The sequence below is a fragment of the Aythya fuligula genome, chromosome 20 (assembly GCF_009819795.1).
Source record: "Aythya fuligula isolate bAytFul2 chromosome 20, bAytFul2.pri, whole genome shotgun sequence".
In the NCBI taxonomy this organism is placed as follows: Eukaryota; Metazoa; Chordata; class Aves; order Anseriformes; family Anatidae; genus Aythya; species Aythya fuligula.
In genome coordinates this window covers 308,048-325,402 of record NC_045578.1, presented here as the reverse complement: position 1 = coordinate 325,402, position 17,355 = coordinate 308,048, and the positions used below count along the sequence as shown (strand labels likewise).

Sequence of the window (17,355 nt, the reverse complement as noted above, 5' to 3'; positions counted from 1 at the left end):
TGTTGTGTCCCCGTTCTGCTCCCCCATCCCCCAAAAAAAAGTCACTCCTTTTTCTCATGACATTTGTATGGGTCATCTGTGTGCTTCTGTTCTATCATAGAACTGTTTCACATTCAAAAGCAGGTGATGTCACTAGGATTCCAAAAAAAAAATCTCACCATCTTTCTGATATTGCATGTGGCTAACATATTGTGGTGATTTTACCGTGCTGGGCAGCTAAACCCCACAACCGCTCTCTCACTCCCCCTCTTTTAGATGAGGAGGGGGAGAAGTAAAGCAAAGAACAACTCACAGGTTGAGATAAGGATAATTTAATTAAAGGGAAATAATAATAATAATTAAATAAAGATTATTATGAACTAAACAATTTAACTAAGGGGAAATAAAAAAGGGGAAGGGGAAAAGGGAGGGGGAAAGGGAAAAAAATAAAAAGAAGGGAGGAAAACAAACAAATAAAATAAATGAAGGCTATATGGAAGTCCAGAGGAAAGAAATTACTCTCTACTTCCCACAAATGAGCGATGATTGACCACGTCCTTGAAGCAGGGCCTCAACGCACGTAGCCGGTGTTCGAGAGGAGGACCGACGTTTTCCCAACGAGAGCCCACCCCTCCCCTCTTCTTCCTGTTTCCACCTTTTATTGCTGAGTGTGACATCACATGGTATGGAATATCCCTTTGATTGGTTTAGGTCAGCTGCCCTAGTGATGTTTCTCTCCTCACTTTTTGCCCACCCCCTAGGAGGTTTAGAGAAAGGCCCGATGCTGTGCCACTGCTGCTCAGCAGTAGACACAACACTGGTGTGATAACACTGCTGTTCCAGCTACAAGTACAGAGTATGGCACTGTATGGGCTGCTGCCGGGAAAGTTAACATTCCAGCCAGACCCAGTACACGTATTCTTACCCACCTCTGCCTTTAGATATACAAAATTAGTTCTGTGCAAAAGCACGGGAAAAAATTGAAAATGGATGCTTACCTCAAAGTCACACTCTTCTCCCACTGCAAATTTGGTCATGATCTCCAGCCAAGCTGCATCCACCAACTTTTCCAAAGACACAGTGTTGTGGTGGACTATTTCCAGTACCAGTTTCTCATACCAGATGGGGAACTCCTCCTTCAAGCTGAGCAAGGAGGTAAGAAGCTTTCATTATTCAAGGAAGAAAGGCCAAAATGCAAAGTAACCTCCAGTTTTGCAATTCCAGGAATGCTTACAGCTAGGACAATGTTTTAGGCAAATGCCACACTGGAATGCAAAGACAGAAAGGCTTTTTCATGCCCTCCCCATCTGCACTCTCCAAAGTGTCAATTGGCATGACAATACTAATTGTGCTTGTCCTTCCCAGAAGAAACACTGTGAAAAATTCTGGGAAGAGTAGCACTGACTTTCTTGCTGGTTATTACTGCCTCCCAATTAAATGGGGAACGTATACCAAAAACTTGTCATTATTCTGGGACTTGTTACTTCAAGGTTTTTGTTTCCAACAGTAAGATGATGCTAATGAACACTGAGCTTTTCTTTCTTCCCAAACGCTGGGCTTACACACTCCTAATGCAGGAAAGAAGGCAGGTCTAGGCTTACACAATCAAGTTATCTTTCCAGAGAAAAATGTCTTGTGTGTTTCATGCCATGGCAAGATCTTAAAGCTTTTTCATTTAAAGAAGAGAGAAGACTTACAAGTTCACTTGACTAATTTACTTACTAAAGGATCAAGTCAGTTCAGTTAATTGATAGGAGTGCTGAGAAGTATATTGCATAAAGATTTTTGGCTCTGCAAATATTGCAAAAATAAAATCTATTTCAAGTTACTGTAAGAATGAACAAGATACTCCACTTTTCCAGAGCCCTTTTAGCTTTCTCTGCTGTATTTGCTGTTCTGCAACTGCCATGAACAAATTTATCCATTTTGCAAGCTTTTTTTTTTTTTTTTCCTATCAGCAGCCCATAAACCACCTAGGAAGCTTTTAATCCTGTTTCAGAGAGACAAGTCCAAAATTTCACTTCATAGGATGTTTCCCACACACACATTTCAAGAGACTACAGCTAAATGTTATTGATACATTTTTCATTTATGTTCCATTTTTCAAATGTTTTCAGAAGTGCACAACCAATTAAATGTCACTACCCAACAGGACATGACACTAGTCAGCTGCACACCCTCCTCACAGGCAGGAACATTTGTGAGGAAGGATGGGTGACAGTAGTACTTCAAGCCTCATCAACATTAGGACTATTAGGAAAAGACATTTTTGTTTGTTGCCTTTACGGATGCGTTTAAACTTAACTAATGGATAAAACTTAAAATTTCTCCTCAAACTGAAGCTATTAACTATTTTGCCAGTCAGAAACTTGGATTCTTCATGAAAGAGATGCAGCTGAAACTTTCCTCTCAATTTTCCTCTCATACGCTTACAGTATGCCCAGTTTAAATCCGGGGAAACAAAAAAGTTACAGAAATCCAAGTCATCAGTTCACAGAAGAGAGAAACATACCATTTGCCTGGCATTATTCCTACAGTTTGATATGCACAAAATACATTATGTATGTTAGTTCAGCCAACAGCTTACACCTTTCAAGAGAATTCTCTTACGGCAAGGGTCACCATGGATCTCAACCAAGGATTCAGGGCCTATGCCGTGCACTAGAGGGGGAGGTCATGGACACACCAGCAAGGAAGAACAATGGTGGTCTGAATTGATTAATTATTCTTGCTGTTATCCCTTTGTTATTTATCATTTCAAATAGAGTAGATCCCCAAATGCTTACTCCAAAGTAGCTGCATTTAGTACAATGAGTGATTCCAATACAGATGTGCCAAAAATAATTACAGCTGTGGAGCTCACTGATGTGAAATTCCAAAAACTTATTTTTAAATTGTTTTTTCCCCCTCTGAAGAATTTCCATTACTCAAGGAACTCTAAAATTCATCAAGTAGCATATGCTGAACTATTTTAGTTCAAGTAATACCAAGATACAGCACAGAAGTACATTACTCAACTGCATTAGCAATGGCATCAAATTTGGATTTTGCTTTTAACTCCAGAATCCCCACATATAGCCAAAGCCAGTAAAAAGTTACCTACTTCAAAAACTAGCAATCATATCTCATTTCCAAGTCCTCTCTTCTGCCCCTAAGACAGACACATACCAATTTTTTCACTGGTACTTACAGCTCAGCAACTTCCTGCTCCTCCTCCCAAGCTTCTTTGTGCGTCAGCTGGCTGCTTCCTGTGCTTTTGCATGTCCATATTCGCTCACTGTATCTCTCCAACCGCGCTTCATATTCTCTGTAGCAGTAGCAGCTCAGGAAAACAGGATTTATGCAGTAGAAAGCATAGCCGGTGTAGCACAAGACGATCTAATTCAATTAAACTCTTTCTATTTGAGTGCACAAAGACTAAAGGTAAGGTTTGACTCTGCATCTACCACGGAGATGCTGCACTAAATCTGATAGGTTATTAGACCAGGACCCTTTCAAACTTTCTGCAGCTGAAATGTCTGTCCTCTTCTGTGCTGGCATACAGAAGGTGGCACACCAACCACCATTGGTTCAGCTGAAATGCTCCAGGGAAATACGTACCATTAAGCACTTCTTGGTTTTGCTAAGTTTTCAGCTATTCCAGTCTGATTCATTGGAAAGCAGCACCAACATCACAGGCAGATGCAGGAAGCATAGATGAACCATCACTAATTGCCTGAGAGTAACTGTTGGTGAACTACCACTCCAATGCTTTAGGGTGATATTATAAACTTCAGATGCAAACTAGTGGTCTACCCAGTATCCCCAGTCTTTTGGGGAGAAAAAAAAAAAAACAAAACAGAAGCCTTGAAACTGAAGTCACAAGGAAGGCCATGTTTGCCGTAGTTTCCAACAAAAGCAACCTCCTGGGTTAGCACAACATTAGTATCTTCATCATCATCTCCTGCTTCCTATACCACAACCAGCCTCAAAGTTAAGTTATTCTGCCCATTAAGTTTAATAGTTGCACAGGTGAGTTGCTGTAGTGCAGACACTCATATGAAATACAGCATTAGCTACTCTGTTATAAGCATCTCTGCCTATGCTTTACTCATTCCACCTAAGAGGTAGTTATCTGTCAGTAAAACCAGATAAGCTACTTCATACTTCCTGTGGACTGTATAGGCAAAATTGTCAGAAAAGCTAATACAGTGTAAATTCTTAACAATTTACCCTGTGGCAGCCTGTTTAGTTTGATGTGTATTTAAATTATCATTGGAAAGCAAAGAAATTATAACAGAGGGGCAAAAAAAAAAAAAAAAAAAAAAAAGAAAAAAGTCTCTCTCTCTCTCTCTTCTCCTTTGGTGCATTTTCCAGCAGAAAGCAAACAAAGAGCTCAAAGCATACATGTAACAACTACAGAGGCTCGGCCCACTGCAGCACAAGTGCTAATTACAAGTGAGCTGCTGTGGGAGCATGCAGATTGCTCCACTCTCCTGCGAAGGCAGAGCCACCAATCACAGCAAGCCATGCTTTGTGTACACTTTGTCAAAAAATTTTAGCATGACTCAGCTAAAGTTTTGTTGTAGTTGGTGGTTTTAAAAAGAGATTTGTATTAGGAAGGCGAGTTGCAATTCCAATGAAACCAGTTTTCTTGGACATAAGGCACAGATGCTACTCTGAAAACACTGACAGGCACATTATAGCTACATCAACCAGAGCTATACAAGAATACCAAAACACAGCACTGCCACTGCTGACAGCACTCTGTCTGCCCAGAACACGTCTTAAATCTGAAAAATCCTCCATTTCCCCAACAGCCCTTCTTGGAGTGTTTCCTGCTCCTTGGCAGATGAATTTGCATTAGACAGGGCATCATCCAACTAAGCTTTGAGTCCTCTGGCTATTTCTTATCCCTCTCAACTGTGAAGTTTCAAAAGCACCTGAGTTTCCTCAGCCTTTATCACAGCTGAGGGTACCTGTTTCTCAGCCCAGGCAGCAGCCTGGGGCTGCAGGACACAAAGCACTAGGGCAGTGGCAGGAGGCAAGGAGAAAGCACAGCTTAGAGCAGCTCATTGCAAGAGATGCTGACCAGGCCAGAAGTGTGATTTTAGTAAGCTTCAGTAACAATATCAAGCTGAAAAAAAATCTAACCAGAAGCCAGGAGTCCTACTTGTATTTACAGCAATTGGAGATTCTAATAATGACTAAATTGAAGTCATAATGTTGTTCTTTCCTATGCCTTTCCCACAAGAAGCAGAAGTCAAAAGCAAATTCAATCCTCATCATAGACAGGAATCTGAACATACAAACAACATTGGTCTTCAGTTTCCTTCAGCAAGCCACCTTCCCTCTCCCATGGATTTCCTTAGACATATCCATGGACACTACCAAAGACTTGCAGCTGCCTAGCACGAACACTAAAGGAAAAATACCCTTATTAAGGGTTCACCACACTGCCTTAATAAGCTTTCAGTATTCTAACTAACTATGAAGAAATGTTTGAGATAAGTGAGAAATAATGTTCTACTTCCTGCACTTAAAAACATTCTATGTCCCTGTGAGGAGATAAGTAATCCTCCCAGCAAGGAGAACAAAAAAAAAATAAAAAAAATGCTCATCTCCAGTTGATATATACTTGAAATGTATGTATTGCTTTACCTAACACCATCTCCCATATTAACAGGAAGGCTCACAAGGATTTTCCCTAAGCATTCTGCCTGTACATACTTATGAAAACATGTGAAATCCCACCATACTACAACTCATTTTTCTCATATCAACGCTGAATTTAAAAGTGGCAGGTACAGCAATTCCCCTGTCCAGTTCAACTCTGTCCCTCAAAATGCAATTTAATTCCACCTGCAGCTGGTCAGCTCTCATCTAACATTGACCCCTGGCCACATTCTTTAACCAGCGCTCAAGACTCACGGCCACAATCCTCATCCTTCCTTTGTGCTCTGCTTGAAGCCTCTCAAGTCAGGTTCTACTTTTAAATCCTGGGGTGAGCACAAAGATGAACAGCAGGACAACGTTTTTGCAGTTTGCTGTAGCTCAAACTTTCCACTACACAAGTGCTGTTTGTCCTTTCAACTCAGACTGGAAACAAACCCAACCTATTTCAAACTGTACAACAGATCTGGTATAGGGCTACAAGCAAGGGCTCACTGATATGCCACAACCACCCCATCTTTCTACCAAGAGCACAGTTGGAACTGCTTTTGCCACAACCCCCCCAGCATGCTAACTAAAAAACCCGGACAAAAGCTACTTGTGAACATTCCCCAGAAAGCTGTAATACATTAATACTGATGACTACCCACTGTGCAACAGTTAACAAATCACATTCCTTTTTTTATCCTCCTGACATGACTTCGATGTTAAAAGTCAGAAAACAAATCTAAATTAAAAACAATGGACCATTTTAAAGAAAAATGCTTAAAAGTACACAAGAAGACTATTAAACAGATACAAAGTTTGTTCCTTCCCAGATTAGTGATACTCTCATATAAATTAGTATCAACTCCAAAATAGCTTTACAGTATCATAATTGTTTCCACATGTAACAGCCAGAGGCAAACTTACCAGGAAGTACATTTACAAAGTGGGTGGGAGACAAAGTTTTCACACAATTGCAGAGCATGACATGACCATGTTTTGGTGCTGCCACCTTTCATCCAGATTTTAATTTTCTGATATTACACGTCAAGATGTAAACTACAATGGAGTCCAATTCTTCATGCTTTCTCTGCAGTTCACTGTACACACCCATAAACTAAAGATAGATGTGTGCAATCACAGCAAACTTTTGCCTGGGGAGAAGAATACAGCTTCCCAAGAGTCACTGAAGGAAAGCTTTGGCTGGAACAGTCCATCTTGCCAGCCCTGGTCAATGAGCTCTCCAAACTGTGTCTTCTCTTGAACTAGCAAAGGAGTTTTCCCAACTATGGCCAGCACAACAGAACACACTACAGCAGTTCCACACATTAATGGAAGAGATCGCCTGGTGTCAACAGCATGAATTCTGGATTTTGATAGACATCAAACTCACTGTACACGCACCACAGACAGTTCACCTTCCCTGGTGCACACATGAAATAAACAGGACAAGACTGTCCCATACTTGAAGCAGGGATAATTTATTTGCTTCATACCTCACATGATCTCAGAGTAGATCCTACAGAGCTCGAGCCATAATGAGCCTATTTCTGACCATTCTGTGATTCATCCATCCCCACACAATGAACAAGTCTCACTCTGAAACACAAGGCTTCTCTAGCATGCAAGGGACTCTACACAGCACAGTTGCTCTTAAAAGATTTCCAGGGGACTTAGCTAGAGAAGAAAGACATGTAAAACTAGAAATAAACTTCACAGACAAATAAATATCTGAGCTCTGATGACTAGTCTATCCATCTGCCCACTGCTTTTAGACACTTTCTTAACCCTTGCCCACAGGACAGATGTCTTCCCTCACATTTACCACACAATACCCCCATTTCCGTTCTTATTCAACCTAATCTACAGCCGCAAATCTTAAAGATTCTTAAAGTTTGTGTCTTTCAAATACTGCATTCATAGCTGTGCAGTGTAAGAGCCTGCAAACCTTAAGGGCAAGAGCTGATCAATTGCTTTTCAAGGTGGAAAAAGGTCAGGCAACCACATTCTGCCAGGCCCTGGCACTACCCACACCAAGAGCTGTTCTGGGTAAAGGCTCCAGTACAGCCCTCTCTGCAAGCTAGTGCAAATGAATGGCTTTTGTGGCTATCCAGGGTCAACAGAAGTGACAAAAAAAAAACCTCCAATCTTCCTTAGGTAACATCTCCCTTCAGCCTATTGACTCATTTGCAATTTTCTGTTCCACTTTTTGCCTAGCTTGTATTATACACATAGGCAACAAAGTAAGATAGAAACCTAACATAACTTAGTTTCTCTTTTTAGCTTCTTGATATGTCTGGCAACACGAACTTTCTAGAACAGGCTAGGCTGTCAGCCTCCCACTGCATTCCATGTAGTACTTTCTCCAACAGAAGAGCATCTCTGTAGGACCTCTGTGCTTGCACGTGCTTTCTTTCCTTCTGACCCTGCAGCTACCAGCATCCTCTCCCAGGAGAGAGAAAACATCATTTCTTTTTTAAGGCTAATACCATCCAAGTGTCCAGAGAAACATGTCCTACACCTGCTCATCGATCCACAAGAGCCATGCTAACAGACTGGTGTTCTCATAAGGTGCCCCTAAACACCTCTGAGCTATTCCTACATCACAGGTGAACCTTAAAGCAACATCTACAACAGCAGTAATTAGAATTAAACTCTTATTTTTGACCACTGATAGTTCCATGAAGAGGAAGAGAACAGGTCTGCCTCTGCCTGGCCAGTTGGAAGACTGAGCTCCTTTCAGTTTGTTTACACAAACATAGTATGCTGTTTGGTTTCAAGTGGAATATATTTGAATTTACAGTACTTTTAAAAAGCACGTATCTACCTTGTATCAAACACTCAATTTTACTGAGTGAATTTTATTGGTCAGACTGCATTAATAATGCCTATTTGCAATCATATATGCATTTCCTCTTCAAAAGCGAGCTAATCCTTCCTAGGGGCTTTTGCATTCTCTTCTTCGTGCTGAAGTAACATGACACTCTTACATCCCCAATGCCAGGAGGGTCTGTGTAAGTGCTCGAATCCCTGCGTCTTGCACGCCAACAAGATCTCTGAGGTACATTTCTTTATTTATGCATTTCTGCCATGGTTTCAATCCTTCCTTCGGTTCTCAGTTCCTCAGATTCTGAGCCATATCACACAAGCAACAAAGCAGGCTCCTGAGGCAGCGGTCTGTAGGTTACGGCGCAGAAGTCCTGCCCCCTCAGCCCGGCACAGGGCCCAAACGCTAACGCTGCCCACGCAGCCGCACAGCTCCCGTCAGTTATCTGCCTTGCCCACGTCCACTTCCTGCCTCCCGAAGAGCGACGCGCGCCCGCTTCCACGGAACCCAAAGAGCCGCTTGTCTCGCGAAGGCGGCCCTGAAGAAACCCCTCCCGTTGGAGCTGAAGCCCCCCGGCTGCCCGCGGGCAGGTTGCTTCCGCCACTGCCTCATTCCCTCCCGTGCGGGAGCCCCCGGTCCCTCCGCCCGCCCCCCCCCCCCGCCCGCAGGACGCAGACCCCACAGCTCTCCTCCAGAGCACGGCGCCTGCTCCGGGCAGGCAGGAGCCCGCCTGCGGCACCCACCGGGAGGCTTCCGCCCTGCCCGGGGCTGTCTCGAGACGCGGCGTGCACGAGGCTGCTCCCGGGCCCCTTCAGCCCGTCGTTCGCCCGCTTTTAGCCGCCTGCGAAGCGGGGAGAAGCCCGCCAGGAGCCCCGGCCCGCCCGCGCCAGCGCCGAAGAAGAGGCCGGGGCCGCCCAGCGGATACCGGCGGCCTCCGCCTCTCGGCCCGGCTTCGTTCGGCGCGGCCCCGGGCTCGGCCCCGCCGCCGTCTCGCACGGGCCCTCCCCAGGAGGCCCGGGACGGCCGCGGAGGCCGGGCCCGCGCCCACCCGGCGCTGACGCCGCTCGCGCGGCCGTCCCGGAGCCGCCGGCGGGTGACAGCGACGCCGCCCCGGGGCTGTCCGGGCCGCCTCCTCCCCCCCCCCCCTCGGCCGTGGGGATACTCGCGGGTGCGGAAGGCCTCCTGCGTGTGCGGGATGATGAACCGCTCCCCCGGCTCCCCCGCCGGCAGCGGCTTAGCCAGCGGGAAGGGCTTGCGGCCCAGCAGCGGCGCCATGGCGCGGCGAGACAGGCCCCGGCTGGGGCCGGCGGATCCGTGCGGCGGCGGCACCGGGCGGGAGGATTGAAAAATGGCGGGAGATTCCCCTCCCCCTCCCGGGCGGGCGGGCGGCAGGCCCGGCCTCGCCGCGCGCACCCGAACCTGCCCACCCCGCGCCGCGCGGCCCGCCCCCGCCCCCCGCGGCTCTGAGAGCCTACTGGCGGGCCGCCGGAGAGGCCGGCTTCCGATTGGCTAGCTCGCCCGCCAATCGCGCCGCCTCGCCCCACCCCCTCGGCGCAGCACGCTGCCTTGCGCCGCGCGCAAGGTGAGAGGTCGCGTTATGTAAGGGGCAGGGAGCGGGCCTCCATTTTGTGCCCCGGTCCCCTCCCGCCCCTCCCCGCCGCGGCCAATCGAGGCGCGCCCCCCTCTCCCCCGCCCATCCGGGTACCGCGGCGGGGCCGCTTGCTGGGCTTTGTCCTCCGCGCTCGGCTCGTCCCGCTCCCCCCTCCCCCGGCTCTTAAAGGGGCAGGGGCGGGCGGGGCGTCGCGGAACGGCGGGCGTCGCTCGTGTGGGGGCCGCTGCCTTCGGGAAGGGGTCCGGCCGGGAAGGTAGCGAGGGTCCCGGTCCCGTTTCCTCGGTGCGGGGCTCAGTCGGTGACTGCGGGTCGCGGTGCTGCCAGGCCCGCCCGTTCGTGCCGGTAGCTGCCGGGCTGGCGTGGGGCCGGGTCTCGGCTCTGAGGCACGGCGCGGGGCTGTGCCGGCGGCCGCCGCGGTCGGGGTGCCGTGAGGCGGAAGGCCTGGGCATCCTCTCGGGTGCTGCTTCTGTGCGAGGATGTAAGTCCAGGAACTGTGTGATTTTTTGTTGTTGTAGTGTGCTTGTTTTTAATCCAAAATCGAATGTTGTTGTTTCTTTTATTACAATAAAGCATTCGTGCCAAGTTCATGTTACATGTGTTCTTACTAGTGATCCCAGGGGCAGCAGCTCAAGTGCAGCCTGCCAAAAGCTGTCACATAAACACGAGCCCAGGAGTGCACCTTCTAGCCCCTTTTTCAGTGATCAGGAATGCTGATTTTACCCAACATCTAGCGTATTAAATAAGTATGTTTTAGCAATCCCAGATCCCCACAGCCTCATTGCACTGAGGAATATGTTTGCTTTGCATAGACGTGCTATTACTACTTCAGAGTGAAAAGAAGAAGCCTTAATGAACAGTGGGATTTGTGGGACAAATTCATCTTTTCAGACCATAAAGTTAGGTGAAGTTGGACAACGTGGTACATCAACACTATATCCTGCCATTATGCATCTCCACTGAAAAAGCAGCACTGCATAAAACAAGGAGTTACTGTTTTATCATGATTCCTTCCTCTACCACAGAAAAGCATAGGTAAAAACAAGTCCCCTCTTCGCCACCTTGCAAGCAATCAGTGAAAGCACACAGAAATACAGTGCTCCCTAAATGCTAGCAGCTGAAGCTCTAACAAGGTCCTCAAGGGTGAAGCCTCTCCACCTCCTCAGGCCAAAGAAGCCTGTCTTAATGGCTTGTTTTTTGACCATCTGACTCCAGCCACCTATTACTTATATGCTAGAGCAGTGAGAAACTCAAAACAAAGAACACCTTCTCCCCATCCATCTTCTTCCATGTCCTCCCACTGAGTGACTCAGGGGAATGGGGAATGGAGGCTGAGGTCAGTCCTTGATGCTTTGTCTTTGCTGCTCCTTCGCGGTCCCTCTCTGCCCCTGCTCCCTGTGGGGGCCCTCCCACGGGATGCCATCCTTCCCAAACTGAGCCTGTGGGGGCTGCCCACAGGCAGCAGCTCTTCAAGTACTGCTCCCACATGGCTCTGTACCACGGGGTCCATCTGTCAGGAGCAAACTGCTCCAGCACGGGTCCCCCACGGGCAGCGGCTCCCCCCAGGCCCCTGCTCCTGCGTGGGCTCCTCTGCATGGGCTGCAGCGTGGAGATCTGCTCCATGTGGGACCCATGGGCTGCAGGGGGACAGCCTGCTCCACCAGGGGCCTCTGCAGGGGAACTTGTGCTGTGTGCCTGGAGCACTTCCAGCTGCACTCACCTTGGTGGCTGCAGGGTGTTTCTCACTCCTTTCTCTCCCAGCTGCTGTTGTGCAGCAGTTTTTTGTTTGTTTGTTTGTTTGTTTCCCTTTCTTATACATGTATGTCTGCTCTTGCAGAGGCACGAACAGTATCACTTATTGGCTTGGCTCTGGCCAGTGGCAGGTCCCTTTGCAGCTGGCTGAAATGGGCTCTTATCTAACACGGGGCAGATTCTGGATTCTTCCCACAGAAGCCACCCCTGGAGCCCCCCACTGCCAAAACCTTGCCATGTAAACCCAATACAAGTAGGCATGAGTTTTGGCACAAATAGCTGTGCAAAATGTGCTGTTCTCAAGCAACAGAGCCAAAACTGTTATCCATTTCTGTAACAGACACAACAGTTTCTGTATCACACCCTTCACATGGGAAAATGTATTTACCAGATTATTTTAATAGAAGAAGTATCACATCATTTCTGCTGGTGGAGTGGGAAAAGAAATTAATTTCATGGGGCATTTATTTGTTTAAGGTACTTGTAACCTCAGAAAGCTTTGAGCCTCCCTTGAACATGTCAGTTACCGTACTGAACACAGTGCCAGCTGACATACAGAAATCAGCTGAAAGTATGTTTAAATGATTGTTTAACAAGCTGGAGATAGTGGTAATGCTGTAATGTAAGGATAAAGTTAATTAACAGAATAAGAGTGCCTAAGATGCAGCTACAAATGCATCTCTCTCTCTAACTCCACAAGATGTAATACAGGGATCAAATAGCGTGCTTAGAGAAAGGAGACAACAGAAATCAGCTCTGTCCTGGATGCTCTCATGGTGCCAGGGAGGATCCAGGTACATGGTGATGGACCTCACTTGGCAATGGGTGCTGAGGAGCGCAGAGCTCCTGTTATTCCCCTGTGCACATGCTGTGCCATGCAGGAGTAATTGACTTCACAGGGTAACTTAATAGTAGAAATGCAGTCACAGAGGGGGCATTCAGTTGGCTTCTCTTTCTCTCTTTATCTGATAGTCTGTATACAGTTGCTAGAAATAGTCTGTCTCTTCACTGCATTGCTACACTTGTTGTCTTTAACCTGGCATCTGTGTTTGGACTAAATTTGGTGTTGTCCTTCGTACATCAAAAGGCACATCGGTGTCCTGCTGTGCTTGGCTACATCTCAGCCCCTCCAAGATCAGCCACCCCACTGTCTGCTCTGTGGTTCACCCTCTGCTTATGCTCAGATCGGTCCCAACAAACACAAACAGTTCTCACTTGGTTCCTACATCCTGCTTTGGTACTGCCAACCCCCAGGCCTGTCCTGCCAGTGTGTGGGGCAGGACCCACCAGGGTTTCCCCCCACTCCATACCTGGCTCCCTGCACACATTAACAGAGCACAGAATTAATGCTGAGATAAGTGAATCTCTATTATGCTAACACTTGTCCTTATTTACTTCTGCTACCAGAACTGGGATTTAATGCCATAAATATAATGGTGAGTTTAGGAATTTCTGTTGAGGTTTCTCTTTACCTTGGTCAGGTGCTGTAGGAGCTATAGGAGTTATTTTCAAAGCAGAGTGGGATCACAGCCGTTGAAAGAGGATTGCGTGGTACATCCCATAAGTGTTGCTTTCATTGCTTGCAGCTTTATCAGACCTCAGTTTCTTGGGCTGAACTTTCCTGTCCACTTCCACGGGCTGCAGGGTAAAGTGAGGATGAGAAGGAAAAATGGTGTGTAAGGAAAGCAGATGGGAGTTTGGGTTTTGCGGGGGTCAGGTGCAGATCCGGACCACAGCATAGCTTGGGGTGAGGGGGCTGGACCCATGGGGAGGGGTGGGAGCAGAGCTGCGGTCCCCTGAACCCAGTGCCAGTCCAGTGCCTCTGTCCTGCCAACACCCTCCAGCCATGGTGCAGGGCCACCCAACTCGGCCTGGTGTCTTTCCGCCCTTCAGGAAGGGCAGAGGTGTGCAGGAAACTGCTCCAAAGAGGCAGGCAGGGATACAGCAGTGCTGAGCACTCAGGAAGCAGCCTGCTTGGCCCATCTGGCTCTCTAATTTCTGGTTGAGAGCCCAAAGACACTGCTCATGCTCTGCTTAGTGCATGGGTTAAACACAGAGAAGGCCAGATTTGCTTTCGAAGTAACCCAATGCTGTGTCTCTCTTCCTTGGGCCATACCCACCATGGCTGTGGCTTCTTGGTCACATGGCCTCTGAATTATTCCAGGGTGGTTTTCAGGGGCTGTTGTAGACTGAGTTTCCCAGCTGCCCAGGAGATGGCAGTCCTGCATTTGGACAATGTATGCAGGCATTCCCCAGACCATGCTTGAGATTTTTTGAAGAGTGGTTTGAAGCTTGGAATAAAACCCAAGTTGTAGGTCATGTGCTTGTCTCTGCTGAGGAAAAGAGAGGGCTATGTCTGCAGCAGGTGATGGTCCATGCTGTGGGATATAAAGTGATAAATCAGGGCAGTGAGCCATCAGCAATGAGTACAGTAGGCTCATCAGAGAATGTATTGATGGTGCAAACATCAGGAATGGCACAGCATCCTTGTCACGGAAGTATCACCACAGAGGACCTGGAGATGGGAGGCTTGTGCAGCTTCAGTGCCTCCAAGTTTGAGGGCTTTAATCAAAGCCAGGTAAAAGCCTTATTGCAAGAACTTAGCTCACACTAAAAAGCCTTCCCAGTCAGAGCCATGGCTACTGCCATTACCTGTTTGTGCAGGGAGTACATGATAGGAACTTTCCCTCCCTACCCTTCCTGACAGCCCAGTCCCCACCAGGAGGTGTAGGAGTTCCCTCTGCTCCACGCTCCCACCCCTCAGCCACTGTCACACTTCCCTTTTGTCCCTGTCCTCCCTTGCCTGCACCAGCAACCCCATGTAATCCTCATCCTGTCCAGGGCTTTCTGTCCCCTTTCCAATCCAACTCAGGGGCTGCATCCTCACTCCAACTCATGTCCCATACTCATTCACCTTTCTTGCCCTTTGGTCTAGGAGAGGTGACAGTTTTTTGCTCAAAGCAAGAAGAGTGGAGATGAGCAAGAGGCACAGTTGCTGGAAGGGTGCCAGGGGCAGTCTTGGATGAACAGCCCATCACAGAGGCTGCTGGACATAACTAGCATCAGTTTGGGATCTAATTCTGGTCATCCTCCTACACTTAGGTGTATTCAGGTAGAATGGTTCCAGTTGGAAGTGATCTACAGTGATCATCAAGTCCAATTGTCAGACTACTTAGGTGCTATCACAAAGTTAAAATATATTATTAAGGGCATTATCCAAATTCACAGACAGGCACAGGGCATCAATCACCTCTCTAGGAAGCTTGATCTAGAGTCTAACTACCCTCTCAGTGAAAGATTCTTTCCTAGTGTTCAGTGTGAACCTCCCGTAATGCAACTTTGTGCCATTCCTACGTGTCATGTTACTAAATACCAGGCAGAAGAGACCAGCACCTCCCTGTCCACTTCCCCTCCTCAGGCAGTTGTAAAAAGCAACGTGGTCACCCCTCAACCTACTTTTCTCCAAGCTCAACAAACCCAGTGTCCTCAGCCTTGCCTCACAGGGCATGCCTTCAAGCCCTTCTATGAGTTTTTTTTCTCTCCTCCGTATGCTTTTAAGTATCTTAATATCCTTTTCAATTTGTGGAGCCCAGAACTGCACACAGTACTCAAGGTGAGGACACACCAATGCTAAATACAGTGGGATATTCTGAGCTACTAAAACTTGCCTTTGGCTGTATGTATTAGGAGGCACCTAAATGACTTTTACTCTTGGGATAATGGCAAATGTTCTGTCTGCTAAGGAAAAAGCTTAACCCATCAAGGAAACCCTTCATTGAATCAATTTCAGTTCTCCCTGGGTACAAGCAGATGTGTCTCACATTCCAGGTGCCTGTCCTAGGCTGCAGCTTCAAAATTCTTTTTCTCTTTGTTGTTCTCCTAGAAATACATCATCAGTGTTAGGGTTCATGATGTGGTGCTGCACACAGCAACTGCAAGGCGACTTGAAGAAGATCCCTAGCAAGAGAAGTCATCTAGGGACCTTCAAGGCAAGAAAGCAGACTTTGTAGGATTATTTATAGGGTAGAAACAGAACTTCATAGTGGAAAACACTGTCAACAGTGCTCTGCTCAGCGCTCCAAAGAATGATGGTGGCAGTCACGTTTCAGAGCTATAAAATCCTTCGGGAAATGAGGCCTCTTCATCTCATTTCTCTTTAAAATCACAAAAGCAACTCTAAAAATCCCCTTCTTGAAATCCTGTTATTTAATAGATGCTTTGTAGTCTTTATTTTTTAAACTATGCAAATGTTTATGGTTATATAATGCTGTGCTGATGTTATCAGTTACTTCTTAGTACTCTTCTACTTAAGGATGGGAGACTTCATTGTTCTTCAAACTTTTTTCAAGCCTAAGAGCTTCTTTTCAAATGTTTCTTTGCAAATGTAGGAGAGCAGTGCCTTTATACAATAGCTGCCAGATGACATCTCAGTATGAACAAGGAAATAACTCCATGTACAGACACACTCCCTAAAACCTCCTGAGAATGGTTACTATGAAGTAACCATTTTAGCAAGAAATATTCCCACTAGCTGGGGGAATTTATAGCTATCTGCTATCTTGTGATTCTTTTGCAAAACCAAGACAAGAAGGCAGCCTGCTCTCCTGACTGGTCAGTTCTTCCATTGATGCCTGCCTCAGGCTGAAGGCTCTTTAAGAATCACTGGCAATTAAACAGTCTGTTTTGAAGTTGAAAGTTGTTCATATAGGAAATAGAAGTATTTGGACTCATTTGAAACAGCCTTCAACTCCTGTTAAACCCTGGTGGAAGTAAAGGGATTTATCGAAAAAAAGAGTTGAATAAAAGGAGATAAAGCTGCCTCTCAGAGGATGTTCTCAGATTTCTCCTCTGCAGAGACAAAAGCAGATTTACAGATCTGGCAGATGCATAGAGTATGAGTCTAAGCAGCAGGTGATCCACAGGAGCAAGCAGCCAGCTACTAGTGGTGGAGGTGACACGTAGGGTGTGCCAGAGTGATCCTGGCAGCTTTCAAACACAGGCTTTAGCTTTCATCTGCTGGCTTGCAAGGTCCTTCCTTGGGTCACTTCCTCCCTCCCTGAATGAATCTTTATTTACACAGGATCCACAGATGTGGCATCCTGCTGATCTTTCAGCTGTTCTTAGGATCTGCACTTGAAAACTCTTTCCTCCTCTGTCTCTACACCATGATCCATGATGAGCAATTCTTCCTCAGCTTCTCCATCTCTCCCATGACTAATCAGACATCCCAGCCATCCCTGCCTAGGCTGGTGGCAGCACCACAGCCCTGTGGCAGCAAGACTGGTGCATGTTCTGCTGCCACCACTCTCACAGTGGACTGCAGCTTGGCACGTGGACCCTGGCCCAGCCTGGAGCCTGAGAGCACCTCATGGTGCCTGCACCCAAACTGAAGGCTGCAGCAGAAAGCCCTGCTGGGCTGTGAGTCTTGGTCTTGCAGACTTTCACCTTCCTGAACCAGGGGCTTGATTGAATGAAATCCATGGACAGGAAGAAAGAGGAGTACAAAAAGACCCAAACAGCTCTGCCGACAGAAAGCTGGAGTCCTGCAGCA

At 47.1% G+C, this 17,355-nt stretch overlaps 1 protein-coding gene across 1 annotated transcript in view; it reads right to left on the bottom strand.

Moving 5' to 3' along the window:
• Window positions 1–9,760, bottom strand: part of BAZ1B (bromodomain adjacent to zinc finger domain 1B) — a 53,368-nt gene extending 43,608 nt beyond the window's left edge. Inside the window, 3 exon segments of the mRNA XM_032201039.1 lie at window positions 978–1,122; window positions 3,170–3,286; window positions 9,606–9,760. Of these exon segments, the coding sequence (XP_032056930.1) occupies window positions 978–1,122; window positions 3,170–3,286; window positions 9,606–9,718 (375 nt within the window). The 5' untranslated portion in view covers window positions 9,719–9,760.
• Window positions 9,761–17,355: the final 7,595 nt, after the last annotated feature.